This window comes from Silene latifolia, chromosome 5 (assembly GCF_048544455.1).
Source record: "Silene latifolia isolate original U9 population chromosome 5, ASM4854445v1, whole genome shotgun sequence".
Taxonomy (NCBI): Eukaryota; Viridiplantae; Streptophyta; class Magnoliopsida; order Caryophyllales; family Caryophyllaceae; genus Silene; species Silene latifolia.
Window position 1 is genome coordinate 86,965,278 of NC_133530.1, and position 20,059 is coordinate 86,985,336.

The 20,059-nt window shown below is 34.3% G+C and overlaps 2 protein-coding genes and 1 non-coding gene across 5 annotated transcripts; 2 read left to right on the forward strand and 1 right to left on the reverse strand.

Moving 5' to 3' along the window:
• Positions 1–3,395: 3,395 nt before the first annotated feature.
• Positions 3,396–9,534, reverse strand: LOC141657755 (uncharacterized). Of its 3 annotated transcripts, none has more exons than XM_074465089.1 (4): positions 9,263–9,534; positions 6,985–7,126; positions 5,850–6,710; positions 3,396–3,633 (listed from the first exon to the last, which is right to left on the reverse strand). In XM_074465089.1, the coding sequence occupies exon 3, from the start codon at positions 6,693–6,695 to the stop codon at positions 5,892–5,894; it is 804 nt and encodes a 267-aa protein (XP_074321190.1). In that variant the 5' UTR covers positions 6,696–6,710; positions 6,985–7,126; positions 9,263–9,534; the 3' UTR covers positions 3,396–3,633; positions 5,850–5,891. The 3 variants fall into 3 exon arrangements, with proteins under 3 accessions (XP_074321190.1, XP_074321192.1, XP_074321191.1); XM_074465091.1 differs by having other exon boundaries at positions 9,241–9,534; XM_074465090.1 differs by lacking the exon at positions 9,263–9,534 and adding an exon at positions 7,512–7,850.
• A 5,644-nt stretch (positions 9,535–15,178) lies between these two features.
• Positions 15,179–15,251, forward strand: TRNAR-ACG (transfer RNA arginine (anticodon ACG)). The gene has a single exon. It is a non-coding gene; the product is annotated as a tRNA-Arg (tRNA).
• Positions 15,252–16,450: 1,199 nt separating this feature from the next.
• On the forward strand, positions 16,451–19,377 carry LOC141656215 (L-ascorbate oxidase homolog). Its single transcript, XM_074463058.1, has 4 exons — positions 16,451–16,875; positions 17,295–17,900; positions 18,058–18,570; positions 18,858–19,377. The coding sequence occupies exons 1-4, from the start codon at positions 16,616–16,618 to the stop codon at positions 19,156–19,158; spliced, it is 1,680 nt and encodes a 559-aa protein (XP_074319159.1). The 5' UTR covers positions 16,451–16,615; the 3' UTR covers positions 19,159–19,377.
• Positions 19,378–20,059: the final 682 nt, after the last annotated feature.

Below are 20,059 nucleotides of genomic sequence, written 5' to 3' on the forward strand. Positions count from 1 at the left end.
CCTGCTTACGACGGATTAAGTACTACCATGTAGGTAGATAGGACAAAAAAATTTGCTAGTCCTTAGACATTATGCTTTTGTCTTATCTACTCCATATGGGTAATACTTAATCTGTTACAAACTTACGACGGATATGCCCATCACAACTGAGAATTTGTGATTTCAAATATTATCTCCATTTTTCTTTTACTTCCAACTTGTGTTACACTCTTAGGTCCTTTTTTTTCCTTTGCTAGATTTTCATTTCAAGTCAATTTAATTACAATTTGTTTAATAGAGTAGTAAATCAGCTTGGGGTGAGCAAGGAAGGGTTAGTATGAACGCTTTTCACCGTTGGGAAATGAAAAAATTGAAATTTTTTTGTTAATTTTCCAACTTTTTTTCTAATTTACTTCATGACAATACATGTTTGTCCTAGCTGAATTTTTTGCCTTAAAATCTTGATGACTCCGCACTAATAATCAGCCATTAATTATTGCACATTCATATTTTGACTCCTAAATGCCACCTTCCTCGGATTAGTTTATTGAGCCAGGATTTTCTGTATCATTTTAGTGTTTCATTTTGTTTTTAATATTTTCTATGCTTCATTTTAATTGTTTCATCCAGCGATGTGTTAAAAGGTATAAAATAAATAAAAACAGAACATAATAGGTGACACAAAAATAAGACAAGTGATTGTCACCCTAGTTTAACAAGTAATTAATATCTTTACTTAACAAAGCTTAATTATTCTAGAATAAACTTCCAAATGGCGGAGTGTAGATTTAACAATGGAGTTCTTTCAATTTATAGATATTAACTAGCTTAGTTGGTAAGCCATAAAAAGTGGTACTCATGATCTGAGTTCGAATTCCGTTAACATTAAAATTGCTTTTATGAGTTGTGACTCCCTTTAAACTAAAAACAATGCAGTTCATTTTTTTAGACAAAGGACAATGCAGTTCATTTAATCTATGAAAACTTTGAAAATTCTATTTTTATTTGTATTAATTTCAAATTTCTCCATTTAATTTGATCCCTCCAAATATTTCATTCACCTAACTTTAAATCATTATTCTGCCATCAAGAATAATTGTCATATTAGGTATTTAAATGGCATTTAAGTTTCTATATCATAGGCATTTAGTATTATAGGGCCATTAAAATGCAATTCATGGAACTTATTTATTGATTGATTGAATTGCATTAAATTTTCAAATCTTTGTTCTGGTCACTAATATCTCATCATCATCATCATGGCCCTGAAATCAACTAGCTAGCTAGCAGTATTACATTAATGTGTAGAAAGGGTATGGTCAGCTTGAATGAATTATAGGCAGAAACCCCCCTTTTTTATTGGGAATTTCAAGCTTGATTAACTGCATATATTTATGCATGCATGGAAGTGACACAAATAAACAACAAATATAAGCCTTCTTTGCTTAAGTATAATTGTGAATTTGACCAACTTTTAATCATTGTCAAAGTGTTCTAACAAACAGATAAGTAGGAAGAATTTGGAGAGTAGCTAGTATGGTGAAGTAAAATTGGAAGAAATATGAGTTGAGGTTTCGGTTACATTCAGGTGTTAACTAGTTTAGTTGATAAGTTTTGTGTACTGGTGCTCATAATTTAGGGTTCAAATCATGTTGGGGTTTCGGTGTTAACTAGTTTATTTGATAAGTTATGAGAGCTTGTGCTCATAACCTAGGGTTCAAATCATGTTGGAGTTTCAATCATAAATTCAAGTGTTAACTAGTTTAGTTGATAAGTTACTAGTATAGCAACCCGTGCTACAGCACGGTAATTTTATAAAGGTTAATTCTAGAAAGTTAGTGTTGTTCCGGGTGTAATTTCGGAGCAGTGTTTGTGACCACGTAAGCTTGTTGAATGACGTCTTTGCTTGACTCTTCCTTTCGCTCTCTCCTGTAAAGATGAACAAACTGAGGGCTCGGCTTGGTACCGAGCGTACTCACTCCGACGCTCAAGTCAGTAAACTTAAAGAGATTAAGTTGTGTGTTACTTGGCAAAATATATTGTAGAGAGATAAGGGAGTTTATACCAGATTAATAGTGAGTTTAGGGATGAATTGTGGATTATTGGATTGTTTTCTCAATGAGAATTGAGGAGTATTTATAGACTTTTACCTTTTGTCACGTAGTGGCCAAGTGGCAGAGCAGGTGGAAAGACTGTTCTACCCTCGGCCGCGGGACACATGGCAGGCCGGCTGGCCTGGTTGACTTCATGCCGAGGGGACTGGATGTGAGTACGCGGATATGCCTCCCGGCTGGCTAGTTGCCTAGCCGAGACCCAAGTGACAGGCCGACAGGTTGAGTCGGTTAGGCTGTCTAATACGTTGACTTCCTGTCTTTTGACTTTGACCTTGCTCAATATGTTGACTCGGTCAGCGGGTGCAGAATATGCCCCATCAAGTGTATTAATATTATTTTAATAAATTGAATATGAATTTAATTTAATGTAAATGTACTTTTATATGTAAAATGTAACCATAAGAAATATTTCATATATGGGGATTAGTGATTGACGGCAATATTATTATTGATTTCGTAGAATATTGTAGTAGAAATATTCCATATATGAGTTGACTAAAATATTTTGACTACAATATATTAGAAGAGAATATTCTAGAAGAGAATATTTTGTATGGGGGAAAGATGAGCGGGAAACTTGAGCGGGAATAATATAGATGTGTTATTCTTTTAGTCTATAGGGGATGAGAGCTGGTGCTCATAACTTAGGGTTCAAATCATGTCAGCATCAAACTCGAGCTTGTAACTTCCTTTACACCAAAAACAAATTTTAGTATCTTCTCATATTCGGAGTATATATATTTCCTACCATATTTTAAAAAAGCTGTCATTTTAATAGAATATATTACCATAATAGTAATAGTTTTATGAGATCAAAATACACAACTATTGTGAATGTTATTTTTGTAGCAATATTTTAGTTAAAATGTATATATAAAATCGCTTTATACCAAATTTTATTACTGACAATTATTTTAAGTGAATAATTCCTCTTCGAGTTGAAATAGGAATATTCTCCAAAAGACAATGAAAGTCGACCTTCATTGTCTTTTGGAGAATATTCCTATTTCAACTCGAAGAGGAATTATTCACTTAAAATAATTGTCAGTAATAAAATTTGGTATAAAGCGATAAATTATTTTTATCTCATGATATGATTTCGAAGGTTTCTTTATCAACTGAATTAAGCTTTAGATAATTCGAGTTAGAGACAAGCACCTACTTATTAATCCATGAGTCAAGCTTAATTTCTCTATAACTCTATTCCAAAGTCTCCAAGGACATATTGTGGTACTTAATTTACGTATCTAAGTGAGATAAAACAAAACACCGACAAGTAATGGCCCAAGTGACAAGACTACGTACCAAATAAACCATAGTATTGTATTAGTTCCATAAAAGTTTTAGAGGAATAATTAATAGGTACATATATATGGCAAAAAAAATTAATGTAACATAGATGTTCATGATATATATGACCAACATTTTATCTTCGATCCTTTTCGTCCTTATCACTTGCATTTAATCCTCATATTTCGCTCTCATCATCATGGATAATTCCATAGTCACTCCCAATACCCTTATGAACCTGCAAAATGACCTAAATTATCACAATTAATTTATAAATAAATGGACAAATTAAATTTCCAAAATAAAAGTATGCGAAAATAATTTTTTATTTTCATAACACTGACTAGATCTCATAATCTCATAATAAATATAATCGTTACATCACAATAACCATTCTTGGATCACAAAATCGTGTTTACAACCGTTGTAAATGAGAATAATTTACAATGAGGGGATCAAATCATCTCAACGAACACTTTTTTCAGATGTGATGGTGCATACCAGTATAACACCCCTTCCTTGTAACTTAGACCGGTTATAAGCAAGACTAATTGTGGTTGGATTAGACAACATCATGGTTACACAATCGTAAGAAAAAGAGTTAGTTCAAGTAGTAGATGTTCTTTTATCCTAACTATGAACTCGAGAGTTCGATTCTAACCTGCGATATATTGCGTTCTTTTGAACCAAAAAAATGGTTACACAATCATCTAGGTGACATTTTCAGGTTTTGAATTGAAATAAATATTCAGCTAAAAACTCTATTTCATGCATACATACATATATCAGTTAAATTAAAACTCGTAAAATTGCTTCTTGTTATCACATTACTGTACAGTATTTATTTATTTTTAATTAAAATATTTCTTACAAATCGAAAAAAAGGTTAAAACAATTTATTAGAAAAAAATTGTTGACACATAATAGAGTACATATAAGTGACCAATTGACAAAATAACAAAACACAAATGTGCAAAAGGAAGAGATATGAAGTACAAGATTTCATATGTGTATGAGAGGGTTTATATTACGTGGTTGAGCGCATTATTTGCTGTCTATTATTAGTAAATCAGTACAAAAGGCCCTTTATAACATGACCTCATCAACATAAAATTATTGTGTCTTCTTTTTTCTTTTATCTTCTTGTTTTAATTCTTTTTTTTTTCCATCTTTTTGCTACAAAAACCCTAATCATGACCTTTTTGTCACTTTTCTCAATTCATATTTTGTACTACTCATAAAAGGACCAACAAAAAATTCAACGTTCCAAGCTAAGCTAAGAAGCTTAACTTACGAGCAAGTCTTACTTGTCCGTCACAAGCTTGTGGCGTCTCAGAACCCTTTTCCTAGTACAATGTACGGAGTAGTAATTATGAGTTCTTTAATACTATTTTGTGTTGTTTTCTATTAAATTGAAGTTTATTCATTCATGGCCATATTAATTAATGCAAAGTCATGAATGCCTACAATCATTAACTATCAAATAATTAGTTTTGGACTAGTAAATGGTTGAGTATGCATTTGTTTTAGTGAGTAGTCATATTTAAGAGGCCCACAACCAAATGAGAGAAAAACATCAAACAAAACTCTTTCGAAAATTTGGTCTGGATGGGATGGAGTATTAAAAGTTAAAGTAAAGATGTAACGGGTCGGACAACATGTAATTAAAAGTCTTTATAAATACGACACATCAATTAGATTAATTTTAGCAAATTTTGATTTACTACGGACGTAGGATGGATTGAGAAGGTTGATCTAGTAGGTAAAATTTTTAAGAGAAATGTAAACATTTGACTTACAGTGTTCAAATTCTTATTCTTAGACACAATGTCAGAAATGAGTCAGTGTGTTTTAATTAGCAACTCTTCATTCAAGCATAACTTAATTGTGTCTAACGTACATTAATATTAAAATTAATTAAATTCTAACATAAAGCCATAACCATAACTTCGTATACAAGTAAATGTATTCAAATTTTAGGACCAACAATTGACTACAAGAAGATGATTACATTAGAAAACATAATTTCTTAATTAAAACATGAAATTTTAAATCATACTCCATATTGGAGAATTAATTTTTTGTTTTGTGCTTATTAGGGGTCAATTTCTTTAGGCTATTATATATCGGTTTTTCTAACATAACTAACATCGGATTTGAAAAATTAGTAGTTAAATAATTTAGATTATTATTAGTATTAAGCAATATGATCTTTATATTTTCAACTTTTTAATTATATATATACTCTATTTATTACTCAGCATTAATCATACACTGAAAAGTGAAAACAGATTAAAAACAAATATTCTCATTCTGAGGATAATTCAGCTTAAAAGTAGGAGTATCTAACATTCCACAACAATTATTAATCTACATATAATTACTCTATTTAGCTAGAAATTTAATGTTCTTAAGGAAAAAAAAAAGATAATTTAAAAAAAAAAAAAAAAAAAAAAGGGAAATTACCTATAGTAGGGTTTGTTGAGAAATAGGAAAACCCTAAGAAAATTAAGATGGATCAATACTCCTGCGATCATCTCCTCCAGCAGCTCTAGCAGTAGGAAGCTGACCAAGTGGACCAATCCCGGCCGCGGTGGCCGACACGTTCATGTTCATAGCTAACAATCCAGCATCATAGCCATGTCCCCCACTACCACCGACCGCCATATCAAACCCTCTAATGTTAATCCCAACACCACCACCACCAACATGGTTGTTGCTGGGGAAGAACTGGTGGTGCGAGTATAAGTTATGTTGGTGGTGGTGGTGGTGTTCTCTCGCACCACCAGTTCCTCCCCCACCACCACCACCACCACCACCACCACCGATCCCTAGTAGTCCAATCCCGAGCGAGTGGTGGTGGTGGTGGTTAGGGGATGCACTTGCGGCCAACCCACTAAGGCTGCCAGTGTTGTTGGCCGCAAGAGCAGCCGCCAGTATCCCACCCCCACCACTTGGAGGCGAAAAAGTTAGGTTCTGGTACTTGGACAACTCCGATCGAGCACATGATAAATCCACCTGGAGCTGGCGGAGTTGGTGCTGAAGCAACGAGATTACACCGACACAACCGTACACAGGGTCTCGGAGTCGCATGTCGGCCTCGTAAGCTAGTGAGTTTACGGCGTCTTCCCGCTGATGAGGGTGTAGCTCGTTGAGCAGCTTCGTCACGTTGCTAGCTCCGAAAACCTTGTGCACGTTAGCAAACTTCTGAGGTTGGTCAGGTGGAAAGTATGGTGCAAAAACGCACTCTGGTTGACATTTTCTTCTTAAGAACTTGCACGCCGCACATGGCGAATTTGATGCTGATGCCATCTTCTCTAATTTTTTCTGTTCATAAATTCATATAATAAAAACACAAAATTAATACACGACACTACGATATATAACAACATTTCCCCAGTTTGAAAGGCGGGTTTTCAATTATTCTAAAAAAATTAGCGTCAAGAATTCCATCAGATGACGCTAATTATTTATTATCGTTATTATTATTATGAAAATAATAATAATAACGATAATAGTATAATAAATAATACGGAGTGATAATTTATTAGTCCGTATTATTATTTATGATAAAAAAAAATGAAAAGAAAAGAAGATGTACCAGATATATATGTAAATGAAGGAAAGATATGGAGGAAGCTTTCAAAAACAGTTGAGAGGATTTTCTCCAATTTGGAACTTCTGGTGACTTGAGTAGCTTGTTTGTATGATCGATGTGCAGCAGCTTTCAAGGATTTTTTTAGCTGTCAATTTGTTTTCCAAAGTCAACAAATTATTATTACCACTTCCACAAATTTCCAAATATTACTCTAAATATATACACCAACTTATATAGGTTATATAATAATTAACTACAAATAAAAACATACAAATATACGTATAATTCTCGTAAATACATTACATATTATTACTCCCTTCGTTTTAATTTTAATTTATTTAAATAAATGATTAAAACAGATCAGGGAGAGTAATAATGAACACCAGATAATGAGTTTTCGATAAATCATAATTACTACTTATCGTAAATAATTTGAAATAACTAATAAATAATTGAAACAGAGAAAATAACACTGAATACAAGATAATGAGTTGTGGATAAAGCATAGGAGTATATAGTAACTTACTTACCACAAATAGTTTGGAGATGACTAATATAAAACTATTCGATTAGAGACAAGTAAAAATGATTTGGAATCGACCGATATAAAAACTGACTTGTTCGAAATTGGAAGATGGAGTTAAAAGAAGTGTTGAAGAAGAAGAGTGTTTGGATCTCGTGTAGGGAAAGTAAAAGGGAAGAGAGATTACACCAATTTCAAAGGAGAAAGGGCGTGTGTGTGTTTGTATACATGTGTGTCAAACGAGATCTTGCTTAAAAATTCATAGATTTCATCAAATTCATACACTATATAGTACGGATTATAATTATTACACTAATAGTATAACATATTTTTAATTAATTTGCTAAAAAAATTTATAAATTATAAAATTAGACAGTCTTACACCGTAGGACGATTCATTTATATAAAAAAGTTGTTAAATTAGTGCTAATATATAAGTTTTTTTTTTATATATTTAGACCGTTTCACAGTGTGAGACCGTCTCACACAAGAATTACTGATTTCCATACAAATACAATGTAATTGACCTGTAAAAAGCTAAGAATTTGGACTTTTTATGTGGGGGGTTATTATTAGTTAATCTTGGGATCATCTTAATTAAGCTTCCTAAACCATATGGTACGCGATTTAGTACACTTTATATTAGTAATAAATATAATGTTGTGTGTATAATAATATTAATATATAGTTTAAGGGTCCTAACAAAGAGAAAAATTAATCACTCACATCACAAGTCACACCCTTTTGACCATGGGACTTGTGAAGTTAGTACTAGTTCTATATTCTTTTATTCTTTCTTGGGATCATGCCATTTAACATAATTAAATATTTAAATTAAATCGTTATAATAACAAAAAAATATTAGCATTTTCTATAAATTATACGAAGTAACATTTAACAAATAAAAATTTGTGAATTGTTACTTTTTATGATAAAAATGTCACATTTTCTCTATTAGAATTTGTGACCTAACACCCAAGAGACCAACTAGTTACAATAACTTTCGTATCTCGTTCATTATTACCAGTAATTAAGCTATTTTATATAGTGTGTTATAGGTTATACAACGATCTTATATAAATTATTGTTACTAACAAACAAAATCAAATTAATGAAATTAAATGTTACTTGTAGGCTGTAGCTTGCTAGCTATCTAACTATCTACTAGCATGAGCTGAGTAATACTAGTACTATAGTATCATGATGAGTTTTCCTCGAACAAATCAGTCAAACCCTTATTTTTTTTTTCAAAAAGAATTTCTTATTTTCCTCCTCGATTTGCAACTAGTTGATGAAAACTATGAAGAAAAAGACCCTTCAAAAAAATTATTTTTTATTCTTAAACAAAAAACAAGAGAGAAATTAAAAGTTTGCTTAATTCTCACACAATAAACAAATTAAATAACAAAATCATTTAAATTAAACAATTAAACACAAATTATAAAATAAAACGGTTTCGCACTCTAAGATAGACTCATCACAATAAATGGGACCGTCTCACACAATAATTAAACTTTAATTAAATAATCCCTTGCTTTGGAGTTTGGTTTAGTTAGCTTGGTGTTACTTGAGTAGTTGAAGAAGATAATTAAGGAGAATAATAATAATACTATAAATAAATAAATAAATAAAAAAGAGAGAAAAGAGAGGGATCATGCAAGTTTGAAGGATAAAGTGTTTGGTGCAATAATAATGGAAAACTTGCAGTTTCTTCGCCGTAAAAATTTGTTACTCACCGGAAAAACATGAAGAAATTACCTTGAAATATAAAGATGATGATGATGATGATGTTGCATATAATTATTATTATTATTATTATTATAATAATAATTTATTTAGTAATTAATTTTGTAGAGAAAAAGAGTGAATATATAATGAAAATGAAATGGAGTAATATATAGAGGAAATAATAATGATAATAAAAGGACGCCCAAGAGCAAAGGCTAAGGAGGCGCGGAGAAAGTGAAAAATGTAGGTTATATAGTTAGTGTGGACAGGGCAGGGCTAATGTTTAGGGCAGCGCAGGGTCGTCTAGTAGTAGTAGTAGTGTGTCTATACTATAGTATGGACTACTCATAATCATAAATAAGTTATAATCATCATGATAGCTATAGTATTGTATAGTCATGGGCACCTATTTATTGGAGTTTAGGACGACTAGTATATTTAATAGTTTGGCCGTTTTTTTTTCCTAGGATCGGATCGGTAGAGCCACCGTATTATCAGTTAAAAATAATCTTACTCCGTATGTGAATATGTTAGTTGTAGTGGGTACGACTCGGTATCAGAAACATTAGGGTGAATGTGTGGTGGGTTATTATCTCTTAAACAATTGGGCAGAGGTTCGATTTTCGTCTCTTACGAATGAAAAAATCAAATTTACCAGGAGTTTACCCATTAACTAAGATGTCTTCAAAACCTCGAAATAGATTGCTCTAACTGTTGGAAGGAGATACCCTTCGACCATCGTCATCGCCAAAAACAAACTAACTTCAAAGTATGAGTCGTTTTTGACGTGCTTATAAATGATGACCCGCTTGTTTTTGGTATCGAGCTACTTGAGACTACTATGCAGGAACGGAGCCTGGAATTGATCCCAGTGTGGGTGAAAAATCTCAAAGTTGGAAAACTTTGATTAAAAACTTCGAAAGTATTTGATATTAATTAAATCTAAATAAATGAAGGTTAAACTTGACCTTGATTGTGACTCCCGCATTCTCATTTCCCGTCCAAACCCGTCTTTTTAATCAAGAAAAATTCTTGAGTCCTCCGGGAGGACGGTACTCCTTACCCTCAAAAACAATCTACCAAATATAATATAATAATAGCGTAGGTGTAAGGAGTGTCGTCCTCCCGGATGTGAACCCCCGCAATAAACATAACATAAAACTAGTAAAATGAAGCGGAACTTATAAAATTTTTAAAACTTTTTAAGTTCAAAGCGTGGGTTCAATAAAACATAAAGAAATGAAAAGTTAAGAAAAAGGCTTTTATATAAATATTAACTTAATTAAATGAATGCAAGGGATTCCGATCCCTTGATAACACACAAATAAGGTACTATACATTACTAGAAACTACTACGTGTAGGGCCAATCGTTGTAAGTACAACGCTCGCTAACTCACTCGTCGTAAACCCCAAATAAGCACCAACTTGCAACCTGTTCATTCATTAAAATGAATGCCACAGTTAGTGGGGACTGGGGAGTAACTCAGGGTTCTCCCAACCATATTATATCAAAACACAAATGAACAAGAACATATTATAGCATATAAGGCATAGTCAATATTCAATACATGTGAACAATATCCAATACATGTAAGTAGAGTTGGCATAAAGGGTCGCGGGCTGGTGGGCGGCTGTAACACCCCGATTTATGAAGGAGCCTTTAGCAAGACATTCCTTAATAAACCGGACTGTTACCATCTCGGTTTCCCGAGGTAGTGAATAACAAATTAAACTCCAAGGCAAAATATATAATTACTTTAACTTAATTATTACAAAACCTCTTTTACATCAAATTACAAGGAACTAACATAAATGAAAGTGAAAGTCTTCTAAATGATGATCTAGCTACTAAGTCTTCTGATCCAGTGTCTCACGCCCATCAAGCTCCCAGCCTATCTCATAAACCTGTCAAGCCTGCTCCCCAATATTTGGATCGTCACAGGTGTTCACGAATACACAGGGTCAACCACGAGGTTGAGTAGGGAATACAATGAAACAACAAAATATGATATGCATGCTCCTCCGTCACCTTCATCTCCATCTCAACTCATATCTCATAACCCGGAACACCCAAACCATACCGATCCCCCTAGACTATATATCGACCGTAGCCGATCTGCCACTTTCGCTGAGGACACCAGGGCAAGTCCTGCAGAACCCGCCTGGGCCTTATCACAACATCATCTTCACCACACCACATCACCACAACATCCTCTATCTCCAATGCATATGAATGCTCAAAAGAAATTAATGCAACACAATATATATATCTTTGAACTGATCAATCATAAAATCATGCCGGTTACCAAATGTTGTGATAACATACTCAATACGATCAATTCAGTCAATCACCTTCCAGTATATGAATCATAACGTAAATCAACAACCACGAAGCAAGTCAACGTTCACAGTTTGGTCATACGAAACACAAACAAGTCAACACAATTCAACATCAACGATAATAAGTCAAGTGTATTTCCCTACCTTTCGTAATCCAAGCACACACAAGCAATCACTTATGATCCTTCACTTATCCATCACCTACATAACATAATTATGTATAATTACCATCTACTCAGTCAATTAATCATGCACATAACCTAGACTCATCATAACTTAATAGGAATATCAATTTAAAGAACAAACACGACTTTTCCTGATTTTCCTACTCATGGCAGACTCGGTATAAAATGAATAACTAATTCCAGAAAATTCGAATTGATGCAAGGCCAATTGAATTGGAACCCCATGAGTCTTAGCTACAATTTATATCCAACGTGCTTTCTTAAATTCCAAACTTATCAAGGGTTTTCAGACTGATTTCCAAAAACTGACAGAAACCGTCGCCTAAAAAGTATTGATTCATAAAACGAGTTTGACAAATGATTCTTAAGTAAAACCAACGCCTAACTCATCTAAACTCTTTAAATTAAATATATGAAAAAGATCCAGTACCAATTCAATATCTAAATTATGTTTTAGAAGTAATCTTTCAGCCTCTACTGATTTGCGGACTTTTTAGATAGACGTTCACAAATAATTTCTTCAGGAAAAACTACACGGTGAAATGCTACCAATTTTCACAGGCATAAACTAGGCTTGGAATAAACATGAGTCTCTTCTTAAACTTTTTGCATCCCACGGCTTTAAGACAGGTAAAACACTCAAATAACACAGACCAACGAATCTGTAAATTGCTGTAACTATTCCATTCATTTATCTCATACAATTTATAATCAAAAACCCCCAAACCAATTCTAGGGTTACGAAAATTATCCCAATTCTACTATAATTATGCTAATAATTGAATAAAGAGGTAATAGGATAGTCTACTTACGAAATAGGATGAGAATAGGCTGAGAAATCGCCTCGCAATTCCTCACGCGACTCCCTTCACACACGGCTCCCTCTTCTCTCTTTTCTCTCTTTTCTCATGGTTAAAATGAATATGGTGATAGGGAGATTAGGGTTTGGTTAGATGGGTTATACATGTAGGATAGGTGCTATTAAGACGATACAGGCCTAACCTAGTTAGATTAATTAAAACCCGAGTCACATAATTACCCGAGTCAAAAATACACTACACGACCCAGCTGGTAACTCGGCCTAATATAATATCATATTAAAATACCGGGTATTACAGCGGCACGGCCATCACGGCCTACGACACGGCACGACCCGGCCTGATGAGAAAATCGAGGAATTACGGGCACGGCACGACTGGGCTTGAGACGGGCTCCGGCGCGATTTTCTTCAGAAATCTGTGCCCAGGCACGGCACGACCCAAGCACGGTGGAGCACGGCACGCACCAGGCATGGTGGGCCTTGCACGGCCCGTTCCGAAGAATAGCCCATTGATTATCATTTATTAAACAAAAAGTACACTAATATTTAATAAAATATATATTTAAACCATTAATCATCATTTATTAAACAAAAAGTACATTAATATTTAATAAAATATATATTTAAACCACTAATCATCATTTATTAAACAAAAAGTAATAAAAATATATCAGTTATATAACATTTTTTTTAAAATAAAAAAAATATTAAAGCACATGGGCCAGCCCACAGACAAGGCACGAAAAGCCCATGGGCCAGGCACGGCCCGAGCACGAAAATGACCGTGCCTTGAGCGGACCACGGCGTAGGTTTGGATCAGTGGGCCTGGCACGACACGGCCCGAGGAGCCCAATATCCATGCTTGGGCCGGGCCAATTTTGGAGAAAGGCACGAAGGGCCGGCACGCGGGCTGGCCCAGCACGGCCCATTGTCTTCTCTACATGTGAGGTTAAACAAGAACAATGGCATATGAGACATACGTGTGAGACAAACCGACCAATGCATCATACATGGTAACACAACTCTAAGTAAATCATAGATATCATGCGCAATGGGTAACCGAAGGCCAACAATAGAATACATGTGAATGAAAACCAGTAGCCATTTACTTTGAAATCATTTTAACATATAAGATGGGACGTGGCTACTAATGTCCCAGGCATACTTATGGCTTGCATCTCACCATAAATACGAATGGGAACATCAATTATCCCGCCGATCATATCGATACTAGGTGGCCTGCATCTCACCCGTAGTGCTCAATAGGACCAAAAGACTCTTACCATCCAAACAATCAAAAGGTATCATTCTCATGGTAAATGGCATATGTAAGACTCATAACTATGCAAGACTTTTACTCTCTAAAACTCAGATTTCCTTGGTAGGACTACGATAATAATACGGTCCGAGTCTCAATCTGGCCAGACTCTCGGACTGTACACTTCCGATTCGACATGCGGCAGAACAACCCGCATCCAAGACTCGATGACAGAACGGAAATTGAGTACCCCAATCGCCATAACAACACAAAAGTGGCGGAAATAAAATGAGATAACCCGCACTTGCCAGAACAACACAAGTGGGGCGAAAAAGAAAAGAGATAACCATACTTGCCAGAACAGCACAAGTAAGTTAGATCCGCACTTGCCAGAACATTACAAGTGAGGCGTAAGGATAGTCAAGCTAGTTTGCTACACAATATGACACCACCGTAAGTAGACACCTAAGAACCACACAAAATCATTACCTTCTCAGTATGTAATAAACATCTCACATATAAGACCCAGGCAACAGAACGGAAGTCGGGTATACCAAATTCGTCAGAACAGCACGGAAGAGGTGGGCAAAGAGTGAGATAAACCCGCACTTCCCAGAACAGCACAAGTGAGGTATAATTATAAGCCAAGCAAAAGTATAGTATAATGGTAATTTTACATGAATACGGCTCATCCAATTATTCAAGTAGATTAAATCACCAATAATTGAAATACGATAAATAAATGAGAATGAATGAATTAAAGTTCTTATTATAAATAAAATATGTCATTTCATATAGTTATGACGTAATTAAACAAATTATAAGTTCCACATTTATGATTCAAGTGAAAAATATATAAATGAACGATAAATAATGAATGAGACATAGGCAAGGGACTCCAATGATAAAAAAAAAAGTGTCAACACACCATACAAAAACATTAGAACCAAGGTTAATAAGCATAACCAACAAGAAACCTAAACCCCAATACAAAACCAATAGTCCAAGTATCATATATATAAACTTCATATTGGTTTTTATTTTCCTAAAAAAAAGTATTTTATTAATCAACACTCTTTTATTCTTATGTCAATATTATGTTAACAGGAATTATTTGTTGGTCATGCGGCATACATAAAATCTTAGATATGAACGGTGTAATATGTCTATATTTCATTTTATTGTGAAATTTATCACACATTATTTTAATATTCGTACAACGTACGGGTAAGAAAACTAGTATTTCATCTATCAAGGAAAGAAAGATCATATGACATCCCTTTTTTTCTCACACAATTAAGATTTAATTAAATAACTTATACCAGGTTAGTATAACATCAACGACTCCGTGGCCCAATGGATAAGGCGCTGGTCTACGAAACCAGAGATTCTGGGTTCGATCCCCAGCGGAGTCGTTTTTCGTTCTTCCCTTTTTAACTTCAGTGATGGGCCAAGTCTTAGTTAGGCTGCCCCAATTAGTTGATGAGTCCTAACACCTACCGGGCCACATTGATTGCGCACAAATAAGCCCATATTTTAAAAATTTTAGTTTCTATTTTTTTTTTTTCGTGAGCATATTTTGTTACACTAGTCAAAAAAATTCTTTTTCCTCATTTTGGGTCCGTCCTACATTAGGAATTAAGGATCATAGAACGCGGTCATATAAAAGAGTTGCGGATAAAATATAAAGTTTAGTTGAACGAATAATAAAATGTAAAAAAAATGTTTGACTTGTGATTAATAATCCCCACATCAAATTTGTAACCGTAGATTGAAATATATTTTGGTGCTATTGTTGTGAAGATGATTGCGATATTTAAAGTTCTTATTTTCAAACTATATGATGATATATTTTGAGTTAGTCCACTCGTGACTCGTTAAGCTTTCTTACATCATTGTTGTGTAAAACGTATCCATAATTATGAAAATCGGCATAACCATTTTAGTCTAACTAAAAAGAAAAAAGTGAAAAAACAAATAAATACACAAAGTATTATGTAAGCTGAACCTCCACAAGAATATGTGTTTGTTTTTAAGCACTAAACTTTTTCAAGGAAACCGCCTCGGTAAAAATTATGTAATTAATCTCATTGCGACAGATATTTTATCCTATAATTTTATACATTTCATAATATTTAACCACTTCTTTTTAGAAATATCGAAAATAAAAGTGAGTGTTTCAAAATTTGAGAAACAATAAATATACTCCAATTTATGTAACATAAGATTATATAGGAGGCAATATTTGAAATTGACCAAGTCAGGGCAATTCCAAAAGTCCCATTCACAATTTATCTTTTCTAACAAAACTTAATTAGCACTTAGATAACTATAATGTTTATTATTAACATAGCTAATTAATTTAATTGTTCTTAGGACATTACAACAAAAGCAATTAAGAACACTATCCATATATAATCAACACTAAAATTAGACATTTAACCATTTTAGAATTTTATAGAAAATATTTAGAAGTAACAAAAACCACAATTAGGACACATTGGAAGGTTGTCCTTAAATCATGGGAGACTACACAAGAAAATTGGGTAAGCAAAAACAATTGTTAATCTTCCATGCATTGAGTATAAGTAGGATGAGATTATGAACAAGTTTTAGCTAACAAGAATTGAGTAGCTAGGCTCCCAATATCTCTTACACAAAGGCACATTATTTTTCTTAAGCTAAAAAATTATTATACCTTATTTATTTTTTAAAGGAGGGTCCTTAAATATCCTTTCCCTTGTTAGCTCAAATTATATAGGTTTAAGTAACAATTAACATGGGAAAGATTAAATTAATTACCTCCTCATTGTTGTTGCCATGGCTATTCTCTATGGTTGTCATGATGGCACGGGCCGAGGACCCGTACTTGTTTTTCACTTGGAATGTTAGTTATGGGACTCGATCCCCTTTGGGTGTACCTCAACAAGTTATTCTTATCAACAATGAATTCCCTGGCCCGAACTTGAATACCACCACCAATAACAATGTCGTTATTAATGTTTTCAATAACCTTGACGAGCCTTTGCTCTTCACCTGGTATGTTTATGCACTTTTTTTTTTTTTTTTTTTTTTTAAAGTCAATAATGCATTCTTTTTTCGGAGGCCTACTAATAATGTAGTTATTATATCGCGTCTAAATAGAGAGACTGTCCCATAATTAATGTTCGATTTAGTAAGATATAATATGATTTTTTTACATGAAATGTTTTTTTTATTAATGTTTTCAATAACCTTAACGAGCCTTTGCTCTTCACTTGGTATGTTTATGCATTCGTTGTTTTTTGTTATTTAATGTTACATTGTGTCTTATTTATTAGGCTACACGGTAACTAAGATAACTTGAACTTCACATGCATTCTAATAAAGAGACTGTTCCAACTGGTGGTGTCACGAATAATTAACGTTCCATTTTGTAATAATATGATATGATTATTTTATTTAAATTATTTGAATAGGAGTGGAATTCAACAAAGGAAGAATTCATGGCAAGATGGTACACCAGGAACAATGTGCCCAATTGCACCAGGAACAAACTACACATACCATTACCAAGTAAAGGATCAAATTGGAAGTTACTACTACTTCCCAACCACAGGCTTCCAAAAGGCAGCAGGCGGGTTCGGTGGTCTACGAATCAACAGCCGTCTCTTAATCCCAGTCCCCTTCGCTGACCCTGAAGACGACTACACTGTCCTAGTCGGTGACTGGTACGCTGACAGCCACACAGTCCTTAAAAAACGTCTCGACGGGGGAAAATCCTTGGCTAGGCCAGATGGTGTGTTGATGAATGGTAGACAAGGTAAGGTTGGTGACTCGAATGAAGAGCCTTTGTTCACAATGAAGCCAGGAAAGACTTACAGATACAGGATTTGTAATGTCGGTATGAAGAACTCGATTAACTTTAGATTTCAAGGGCATACAATGAAGTTGGTTGAAGTTGAGGGGTCCCACACTGTTCAGAATGTCTATGATTCACTTGATATTCACCTTGGTCAATGTTACTCTGTCCTTGTTACTGCTGATCAAGATCCTAAGGACTATTACATGGTCGCTTCCTCGAGGTAATTTCATCATCTTTGAACTTTCTTATGCCTGTGAGATTTTTGGAGGCTCCCAGGATTTGAACCTGTGACCTTTTAGTCACGCTGGCTCTGATACTCTGATACGCTGGCCACAATGAAGCAGTTTTAATTAACTTGGATGTATTGGTGTGATTAGGTTTACAAAGTATCACCTCCAAGCCACCGGCATTGTACGCTATGAAGGCGGAAAGGGAGCTGCATCAACTGTCCTACCCGAGGCACCAGTCGGATGGGCATGGTCTTTGAATCAGTTTAGGTCATTTAGGTGGAATTTGACCGCCAGCGCTGCAAGGCCAAACCCACAAGGCTCATACCACTATGGTCAAATCAACATTACTCGAACCATCAAGTTGGTTAACACTGCTGGCTCTGTTGATGGCAAGCTTCGTTATGCAATCAATGGTGCTTCCCACACTGATGTAGACACCCCATTGAAGCTTGCAGAGTACTACGGCGTGGCTGACAAGCTGTTCAAGTATGATGTCATCGGTGATGAGCCACCGGCTAACATTGATACCTTGGACAAGTTCACTGTGGGACCCAATGTGCTCAATGCTACCTTTAGGAACTTTGTTGAGATCATCTTTGAGAACCATGAGAAGAGCATCCAAACTTGGCATTTGGACGGTTACTCTTTCTTCCCTGTCGCGTAAGCTTCTTTTTCTTTCTTTATAGTGATCAAATACGAGTTTGAGTCAAGCTGAGCACAGGCTGACCAGGCCACGGCCCGGGTGAGCTTTTTGAATCAAAGCCATGATTAGAAATATAGGTTGTTATATTACTGTTTTGGCCCTAGGTAAAATTTGAACGTAGCTTTGTCCTGACTCCTGGGTCAGACATAAACCGAGAATAATGTAGACTTTTGTAAAAAATTGTCCGTCTATGAACAACACTAATTTTGCACGCGCGACTAATACTTTACGTTTTCCAAATCAGGATTGAGGTCGGGACTTGGACCCCCGAGAAGAGGAAGAACTACAATCTCCTAGACGCACCAAGCCGATACACAATACAAGTATACCCGAAATCATGGGCAGCAATCATGCTAACTTTCGACAATTCCGGAATGTGGAACGTGAGAAATGAGTGCTTGGAAAGATCTTACCTTGGACAACAAATGTATGTTAGTGTTCTTTCACCAGAGAGGTCACTAAGGGATGAATACAGTCTTCCTGACACTTTTGCAATTTGTGGCATTGTTAAGGACATGCCTAGGCCTCCACCTTACACCATTTAATTTAATTTAATTTAAATTCAACGCAAATATAGAAATTTAATTGATGTTTTAGGCTTATAAATATTTGTTTGAGTGATAGAGAATATGTTGTTGACAACAACAATTTGAGTGAGGCAATCTATTGTATCCCTAAGAGTTATAGAATTATTATTGTGATTAAGTTGTATTATTCAAGTAATGTTATATAATAAATTTATACAAAAATTAGAAAACAAAAAATTCAACAAATATATTGTCCTTTTATTAGATGCTTAATTTATTTTATTTTATTTTAGCTTTTTATAGTTTTGTGATGCATATGCACTCTTAGTTTTGTTAGCATTTATGATTGAGTGAGTACAGTTGAAAAATGACAAATTATTAATGTATATGAATATCTAACATAAATTTTTGGTTTTTTAAATAAGTTATATTATATCTATTCACATTCTAATTATTAGATTAATGTGGTTATAAAATTGTCTCATATAACTATTCTGTTTAAAATTATTTGAACCATTTTTAATTTTATAGATTTTCTCGTGAAAGCTACTCCATAAACATGTAACCTATTATCTATATCCTAGTCTCTTTTAATTAGAGGTGGTAAAAGCTGATCTAACCTGGAGAACCTAACTCACACCGGTCAAACCATTGTCCTGTAAAACCTAAAGATTTGGTCAACTGAAAATCGATAGCCTACCATTAACAACCCTTGTTTCCCTAACCCGACCCAAAGTGAAAGCAACATGGGATAACTCATGACTTTGTATTGACCCAACTCAATTGATGACCCAAATACGGATTAACTTAATAGTACTTTAAATAAGATCAAATTGACATTCTTTTTAATTGTTTTAGTGTAAAACCAAGGCTCCGTTTGGTAAGGCATTTCAGATACCTTATTTGGTCAAAGTAGCTT

Coding starts and splice junctions, on each gene's coding strand:
- LOC141657755 (XM_074465089.1), bottom strand. CDS start 6,695: ATGGCATCAGCATCAAATTCGCCATGTGCGGCGTGCAAGTTCTTAAGA.
- LOC141656215 (XM_074463058.1), top strand. CDS start 16,616: ATGGGAAAGATTAAATTAATTACCTCCTCATTGTTGTTGCCATGGCTA. Junction 17,901..18,057: donor TACATGGTCGCTTCCTCGAG/GTAATTTCATCA, acceptor TGGTGTGATTAG/GTTTACAAAGTATCACCTCC. Junction 18,571..18,857: donor TACTCTTTCTTCCCTGTCGC/GTAAGCTTCTTT, acceptor TTTCCAAATCAG/GATTGAGGTCGGGACTTGGA.